The sequence below is a fragment of the Echinococcus granulosus genome (genome assembly GCF_000524195.1).
Source record: "Echinococcus granulosus chromosome Unknown EG_S00012, whole genome shotgun sequence".
Lineage (NCBI taxonomy): Eukaryota > Metazoa > Platyhelminthes > Cestoda > Cyclophyllidea > Taeniidae > Echinococcus > Echinococcus granulosus.
Window position 1 is genome coordinate 1,509,678 of NW_020170392.1, and position 9,118 is coordinate 1,518,795.

General features: G+C 37.7%; 2 protein-coding genes across 2 annotated transcripts in view; one reads left to right on the plus strand and one right to left on the minus strand. All coding sequences in view use genetic code 11, as the record gives it.

Moving 5' to 3' along the window:
- Positions 1-525, minus strand: part of EGR_02706 (G protein-coupled receptor) — a gene marked incomplete at both ends in the record, with an annotated part of 2,079 nt that extends 1,554 nt beyond the window's left edge. Inside the window, one exon of the mRNA XM_024491955.1 lies at positions 460-525. Coding sequence (XP_024353770.1) covers positions 460-525 — 66 coding nt within the window. The remainder of the gene's footprint in view (positions 1-459) is intronic.
- A 4,681-nt stretch (positions 526-5,206) lies between these two features.
- Positions 5,207-8,464, plus strand: EGR_02707 (hypothetical protein; the record flags this gene model as incomplete). Its single annotated transcript, XM_024491956.1, has 3 exons — positions 5,207-5,332; positions 6,076-6,104; positions 8,407-8,464. The coding sequence occupies 3 exons, from the start codon at positions 5,207-5,209 to the stop codon at positions 8,462-8,464; spliced, it is 213 nt and encodes a 70-aa protein (XP_024353771.1).
- Positions 8,465-9,118: the final 654 nt, after the last annotated feature.

The following is a 9,118-nucleotide window of genomic DNA, read 5'->3' on the forward strand; positions in this document are numbered from 1 at the left end:
TGTTGACTAAAAGGAGCGCCGGGGGCGGCGCTCAAAGGGAAAGAGGGGATATGTAATAATTTGGTTGTTTAACTCTAGGTTTTGGTAAAGGGACCACTCCGAGTCTCCGCCATTGTAGTGTGACTTCCAGGCCTTGCCTGTAACCCAATTCCTTCTGTATGTTAAATATAAATATTCTGCCTAAACACTATGTCTTCTTTCGTCTTTGGAGAAGCCTTGGGGTGCTACAATGCTCCATATTATTTATGCTACTTGGAGTGGCACAAAATACAGCTCTAAAATCAGTAAGCCCTAAGCTTTGGGCTCGCTTATTTTAAATGTCTACGTTTGTGTTTAAAAATGAACTTATTTTTGTTTGATTTAATGGACAAAATTTAGACTTTTGTTACTGATTAAATGAAGTAAAATTCCACTGAGCATCGATCCGAAATAAGATCGTTGATAGAGGATACCACTCACTTGGCAAACTCCAGGTTTTGAGAAATAAATGTCAATTGCACTGAATGTTGATCCATATCTAGTCATGAGGTACACTTTGAGAACCATTAAAGGGTAGAAAGAGCATTGGAAAGCTGTGATTGAAATACAATCAAACACAGCCAAACACCGCAGGTATAAGATGCAAGCCGTCTCCTTAGAGGCTGCGTTTAACAGCGTTATTACAAATATGTTGCCTGAAATAAAGCAGCACCACTATATGGCATCCATTTGCACAAACCATATTTTCAAAGTAGATGAAAAGTGGGTTAGAGAGTTATGGTGTTTCACTTAAATATGCATACCTACAATTCCGACTACAGCAACGACAGGCTGGGCGTAAGTGAGGAAGAGAATGATGTTCTCCGAAGGCTGTGCATTAGAATGATTTTGAAAGGTACTGTTGTGGCAACTAAATTGTAAAGGCAACAATAGACATGTGTGTTCTAAAATTTTAAACTTACCCTGCAAATTGCGTTGCTAGTTCAAACATTTCCTTAAAGAAAGGTGAATATCCATTTTGTTCATGCTGAAAAGCAAAGCAGAACAGGTGAAAGGATTTAAGGCAAGTATTCGGATTCAGCCGATGACTAAATCATTTTAAGGAAAACAAATTAGTGTCACAACCTTTCTATATTCAATATACTCAGGAAATTTCACAAATTTATTTTGAACTAAGCAACCCAAAAGACTTTTTTCCTAATTTGAGTGAAAGAGGTCGAAATCCGGTTCAGTAATTGGAAGAAACATCGCTCTTGTCTAAAATGCCACTGCGAGCTCATTTGCCACTACCGTTGTATCACAAGTATCCAGTCATTCAAACATGTTCTATTATAATACCCAACTATGGTATTACTCTAATTATTTGTCCAACCCGTGGTTTTAGTAATGGATTAGTCAGAGATCCGCCATTGCACCTTGGCCAAGGGGCCTAACCTCAGGCCATGTCAGTAGCCCCCAAGCCCTTGTGTAGGTCAACAATACATATTCTGCCCTGGCATTATGTCTTCTTTCGCCTTTAAGGAAGTCTCGAAATGCTAAGGTATAGTCTAAAAATCCTAATACGAAAATCGACTGGGTATCAGGTAGTCCAGTGGTACCTTCAGGACCTACCACTTCAATAAAGAATGCACTTACACGTGAGGAACAATGAAACGTTTTCAAAGTAGGTTCAACTATGCTGAGCTTATCTTGACCAAGTTACTTTAGCCGATAAAACACTAAGTCATCTGTTGACTGCATCATCTACTTCCCAATTTTACGACTTTGGAAGCATAGAATGGATTCGTTAAATAGATTGAAGCGCAGAAAAAAATGGAAATGGGATTCAATGAGTGTGGAAAATTCCCTCTGTGTGTTTAAGTGGTGCAAACTTTGAATTCAATACTCGGATAAATGCAAATTGAATTCGCACGATCAAGTGCGCAAATGACATAAATATCTTAAAAGTTAAAAATACTCTTTGTTAAAGCACGAGCTATTTTCTCCGGTGAAAGCAGAAAATGACAAAAACCATGAATTTAGGAGTGATTGCATTTTGGAAGTGCGTTCACAAATTCGATCGTAGATTATAGGAAGTAGTGATCTATTAAACTGCTTGCGAAACTTGAAAACTTTTGATCAATTTTAGTCAAACAGTTTTGTAGCGCTATGATTACTAGTGCAGCTCTTCGTTCTCTTTAAGCGGGTACTGAAGAGCACGGCATTTTTACTTTCGTCTAACGTTATGGGCTTTGGACCATGTCAGTAACCTCTCAGCCCTCCTGTACGTCGTCAATATTTTCTTCCCAAGTATCACGACTTCTTTTGTATTCAGGAGTGGCTAAGGGCGATACAGTCCTCAACACTATTTTTTTTAGTAAATTATTTGAAGACGGTGGTATTGCTTCTTTGACATAGTTAGTAGAAATGCAGAATTTGTAAGGGGAATTTATGAAATGGTCTGTCTAGTGAACGCTGAGGCTATTGAAAATTCACACTTTCCCACTTTTAATTCACTGTGTGGACTTAAAATGCTTCGACCTAGGCATTTTTTAGTTTTTTTTTATTAAACACTGTTAGTCGAGGCGCTCGCAACTTTTCTGACGGGGAATGGAAACGTAATACTAGGCCAGAATGCGTACTGCCGACGTACGGAAGGGATGAAGTCTACTGGTATGGCCCAGATCCCCCCCCTAGCGGAAGCACAAAGGCGGCGCCTTCAGTGCCGGCGAAACCAAATCGAAGGGTTGGATAAATAATCAAAGTGCCGCATAATATAAGGCATCACCGTCAATGATTTCTGTTGAGCTCAAACTACATATTGCCTTTTGAATTACCCGTAAAATTTTTTTTGAAGTAGCGATGCTTCGAAAATAAGCCTGTACACTACTTATGCTCATATGAAATAGGAAGCTGCAGCATTATGCCACGCCTTGCAATCACTCACACCGGTGACCACTTCGGCTTAGATGGCAATTTTGAGGAGTTCCGCTTAATACTAATAAGAATGGGACGGTAAAAAGAAGAAAACGTGTATTTATGGACCGGTTGTTTAAGACTTCTTTAGCGATAATAATTTAGAGGAGCTGAATTAAAATAATTTTTGCTTGTGCGCCAATATGGTCCCTTGCAAAATATTGTTCAATCAACCTTCGAGTATCACCTCTGTCGCCTTCTTGGTTTAATTTCTGTTTATTCTAGTTGGATTGGCTGCGTTCTTGTAAAGTTTATAAAGTGCTACCTATTTTGCGAGGGAAATGTAAGCCCATATATTTGGATGGATTTGGCATAACTCACTGTATTAATCCATCCGAAGCGTTTAGCAGACAGTATTAATTTTGCACCAATTGTTTGAACATATGTTTGCTGGTATGATCTGAAACACTTGTCAAAGTAATACATCACATTTACATGCAAATTTACCATTGGACTTAAATTACATGCATAGTAGTAAAGTGACTACGAAATTCATTTGCAATACTATGATAAGAGACAATAGTGTAATTCAAAGTGGGGGAATTCTGCCATTTTTACGTTACTTTTCAATTAAGTAAAAAATGGACTGATTGCCAATATTAACGACATTCAAATAAAAGACGTAATTGGACTCACAAAACACATCGAGCCTAAGCAATTTCTTCTGACATTGTGCAACGTGGGGTGTTAGCCTTTCTCGGTTGTCAACGGGAATTGCGTAGGTCGAAATAGGTTAGAACAAAACAAGTCAGACAATCGTTTGTACATGGCGTAAACTATCATAATGTGGCGCCCTTAGACTTCCCTGCAGACGAAAGAAGACATAATACTCGGGCAGAATATATGTGTTTTCGAAATACAGAAGAGATTGGGGCTACTGACATGGCCAGCTTAGACGGTGAAGGTACAATAACGGAGTTTCAAAGTGACCCCTCTATCAAAACCGAGAGTTAATCAGCCAATTATGTTGTTCCAGTAACAAGAAAACCTAAAGTTTTCCGCGCTAACGGGTGGGCGACAAGGTGATTAAAAGCTCCATTAGTTCCCAATAATTCTCCAGATAAGTTATAACATGAATGCAAGCCAAATCACTGTCTACCAGTGCATGAAAAAAAACTACGTGGACTTCATTCTTCTAGAAGACCAAAAAAGGATCAAAATATAATTAAACCAAAGTAAGTTCTTGTTTATGCTTCAGAACATCTATTTTAAGCAGAATAACGTGTAGCCCCTATGGATTTGTCCTACGCCTCCATTAGTGATCTACGTTAAAAGTCGACATCAGCATATAAAGGAAAAGTGACAAATTAAATAACCATAAGGCATTCGTTTTTCGAATACAGAATAATCAAAGCATTCACTTTTATGAATAATTTATAAAGTTAATAGTTCATCTAAGGTCAAACATGCGAAAACTGAGGCTGCATCATCATCAAGGGAAACGATCAGAATGCTTGAGTTCACTACTGTATTTCATCATTCTAAATCCAGACCCTGTGTGCACGTTTCATTTTAGTGCACTATATTTGCAAAAGAAGCCCTTATTTACGATAACTATTGCACAGTATTTTTAATTTTTAGGATACTTCCTATATTAAACCAAAAGCAGCTTGCAATTGGTAGAGAATCTTAATAAACTTCCACTAAGGTTATTTAAAAGACGTTAAAGAGCAGATTTTAGACCACTGTAAAGCAATTTGACTGATATAATTACTCTGTTGATAACACGAAGATAAAGTACCATGCTGATGCGCAAAAAATGTCCCATAAAATTCTTTGAGTTATTCGCTGACCTCCAATAGGAATTCGCAGATTCAAGATATCTGGAATGCCTAAGTGCTGAAGAAGTATGGTATCATATGCATACTGAATGCTGACAAAACTTTTACCGTAACTCAGCAGACTTTGATTAAAGGAATTTTTCGAGTTAAAATCTCTGAAACGTAAGTGACCCTTGTGACAGGTGTTGGAGAACCAATGCGCGAATCATGCATTTTATTTGTTCAAAATACCCGTGAAACTGTAAATGCAAATTTTAATTTAATTTATGGACTCAAAAAACGTAGATAATAAAAGCAATTGCATTTAGAGCAGAAAACGTATATCTTGGAATGGCACATTTGAATGCTTGTTTGGAATGCTTGGTAGCAGTGACTGCGATCTTATACCAGTGTTCTGATGCCCAAAAAAAACAGACAGAAATAGCTTTCCTTTAGTAATTGATTATTTTTTCCTGAAATAAAAAATTGACACTTAACCTGGTTTTGGGAAAATGTGGTGTGTACACCACGAAAAATGTCTTAAGGGTGTGGACGATTTGATGATTACACATTTTCAAGTTCTCTCGAAAAAAGCTTCAATGGCCAGTGAATTTTCTTTTAGCACTCCTATCTTCATTGTAAAAATACTAAAAGCTAAAACCGAATAAAAGGCAGTGCAAGATAGTGAGGCAAATGCGTTGGCCTTAGAATCTACATACATAGTATCTACTCCTAAAGGAGTAGCAGGGTTAAATAAATTAATATACAGAGTAACGCTGAAAGGCGTAAAGGATAATTTGGTGAAGTAGAATTGGTATTGCTTCTTCTTCACCCAACAACAAAAAAAATCAGCCCATGAACTAATATTAACAACTTCACTGTTCTATCCTCTCTTGACAACAGAGGTCATGCAATTAAATACCATTAGGCAAACGAGGTGGCATTTGCTTTCCAATAGACGTTTTAAACAGCCATTTCATGGAAAAGTGTCACAAAGTCCAGTATCAAAGTGAGTAGAAATTTCACCTAGGCATCTACCACTTTCCTTCCCCGCCCCTCCACTCCTCCAGTTTCCTCTCCGTCTGATTCCCTGACTCAACTCAGTCTTTTGTTATAAGCCGAGGGCATGTTCTGTTTCCTGCTGTTGCTTTAAACTTATTTTTTCACCTCATTACTGTACTGACAGGCGACTGCAGACTTGCAGGACTACTTGAACTGCTGCGCGGGCCTGATGACGAGTGTGTTCGCTGCGTTGATGCAACAGTTGGAGAGTCTGATCACAACTGTTCAGGCGTCAAACGGCAATGGTGGGTTGTCTTGGCACTTGCGCCCATCTACCACCCCACTCGAACTGTTTTTTTTCTTTGATTTTATTTATTAGAGGCTTGATTTAAACTTATTTAATACATGGTTTGGAGTCACATGACTCTGTTTTAATCTCGTCTTCTTGATGAGTGATGCATCATATTATGCCTGACTTGATTTCCACTACCTTCCCAAAAAATTTGTGAAGACGATTTCAACTCCCTTGATTCGGGTCCCTTTTCACCTACTGATCGTTATGCAGGAATTGACTGAGGTAGCTGTGAAATAGTGAAAGGGATTTCGGTGGTTTTTCCCTCGTCAGTCTCTGCGGCTTCGATTATTGAGGCTAGATGTCCCTCGACCAATAACCAGTCGGTCCATCAAGGAGTAAGGTAAACTTACACCTGGTCACCTTAAAAATTTGGCAATACATAAGGTAGAAAAATACAAATGCCAAAGTACAGTTTTTGAAAGTACATTTCTAAAAGCTGTTAACTTCACATAGTGAGGTACAGCTAAAACTGAATAATCGGAAATACTGTAGAAACCTAGATACAATTCCAACCACACGGTTTAGTTAAATGGTCCTTCGAGGAGTGAGCAATTTTACTGGGATACATAAATAGTGTAATCTTTACTAAAGACCTAGCCGAACTGCGCAATTTAGCTATAATATAACTTTCGAAAAATACCCTACCTAATGCACTTTTAAACACACTGATAGGTCTTTAACCCACACTTCCATATTGTAAAATACGCTTTAGTAACTACTTCATGCGTGGTATAACAGTGGCCTACGTTAGAAGTGTTACGTTCGCTTTAAGAAGAGGATGAAACGCCTGATGTTTGCGAAACCACAATCTGGCGCCCACGTAAACAGGAGTTATGGTCTCTAGGCAACAGGCCATTTAGCTTAAAGCAAAATAGTCCACTTCCATGTTTCGAATTCGGTTTATCTCGATGCATTTGTTCGAGCTGTTTTAAGTCGCAATTGCGGATAAAACGTTTTCCAGCATTTCCACATCTCAATAAAATAGGGCATTTAGGTTTACTTATAATTGACATGGTGGCATTGCAGTTTCAAACATTGCTTTAGCTTAATTTGCAGCGTAGATTAAAAAAGGAAAGTTTCCTAGAGATGGTAATAAATTCGATGTTTATTGCAAAGTGTGGAAGGTGTTATGTAAATGCGTCAAATAAGTGTGTCACAGAGAAGCAAATGCTTTTAAAAGGAGACATTTTTAACTCTCATCTCTAGGAGGCGAGTATTTCAAGATTTAGTTAAGACGGCGATCGAATAGGCAGGAAACGTATCTGCTCTATGAGGATTGAATGCTAAACATCATTTTTCATACACCTGAAACGTCGAAACATGATATTCGCCGACCTAGGTCAATAAGGTGTCATCTCCTGTGTGTACCCGTCTAATCTCCCCTGGCAGTTGTAACGCCATATGCATTATTGTGGAATATGACATTGTTTATTTTACTCAGGGACAACGGGGGACTTGAAAAACAAGCTCGAAATTTCCTTTGAACCAATTTCTGACATAAGCAATAAACAGTCCTTAAATGTAGTCTCAATTTAGATATCCGTCGAGGGTCCTCCGTTATGCACTAATTCTTACAACTTTGACTAGAACGAATCCCCATAAATGTAAAATGGCAATGATCAGCATGTTTAAGTGACATTTTGATCGCCAGTTTTACGCATTCTAAGCGCCACCACGTATGCCATCTAGCTATACGCTTGCGCATATCATTTTCGTGGTAAAATTTGTACGCAAATTGAAGCAATTCTACTCAAACGACTACTTCCTTAACTAAATTCGCAAATAGATTTGCTGTTTCAGCACACTCTAGTTTGTTTTGAATTCACCAAACTTTTATTTAACATTTAGGTAGCTATACAAAATCGGCAAAACTTTGCGGCAAAATGACTTACTTCTTTAGTAATGTAAAGTCTGGAAATGAAGCAGACAGCACGGTCACAAATTTACACTACTTCACATTTCCGTGGCAAGCCAATTTTTAAGTGAATTTTACCGGTGTTCCAAAGCCATTTTACTTAAAATGTATGGTCGTCTGCAATTCAAGCAAAGAAACGAAGAAATGAATGAAATCAAAACATAGGAAATTGGATGAATGATATTTTAATGTCTCCGACGTCGTAATAAAGGTATGGAAAATTTTGTTGCAGGCAGGCATAAAACATTGCAGGTATGCTTTACAATCCCATACAAAATGGGAATTACTTTAATATGCCTTTGTAAAATATTGATATTCTGCCCGGAAGTTAGTAGAACCAATTAGCATATCAAAAATTTCTTTGAAATCTCGGTCGTGTTGTCTCAGCAAATGCCAATCATTTCCTTTGATTTTTGAAATATAAATCTAACCATTTTAAGTAATTTATGGGAAAATGCTTCACTACTTCACTTTTATCCACCCAAAAAGCAACCATAATAGTCACTCAATCAAAAAATTTATTATCCTTATGAATAGAGGTTAATGTACTATTTTTACAGTCTTTTTGGGCGCTTAGATTGCCAGAAGAGCATTATAGATGAAGGCACAAACACTGGCATTTTATTTTGATGGGTAAAATGAAAGACGGTAGTTATAGATAAGTACAGTTGATAAGTGCCTTTTTGCAGTAATTCAGGGCATAGGAAACCTTATGAATAGGCGTCCATGCCACCAACAATGGAATGGCTCAATGCGCTCACTCCTCATTATGATCGAGACATAGTATTTTCTGGTGGTTGAGTGGAAGTATGCCATATTTCAGGAAAATACACAATGAGGACTTATGAGAATTACTTGGATAACTTAAAAAATTAGAATAAAACTGTCTTTTTGAAAATTTTTTGGAGAACTTCAACTAAACACGGATTAAACATTCAGTGCATAATCTACAGTAGTCATAAATCGCGCCCTTTGATACACCTTTACCCGTAAGCCATTATTGTACGGGGTAATTAACAGGTAAAAGGATTCATAAAACAACACCGGTTTACTTTGGGGCAGTACTTTATGATAACATAGCTTTTAGGCGTTTAGCAAAATAAAAATTACAGTTTTAAAAACTCTAAATGAGGGACATATACTACATTATCC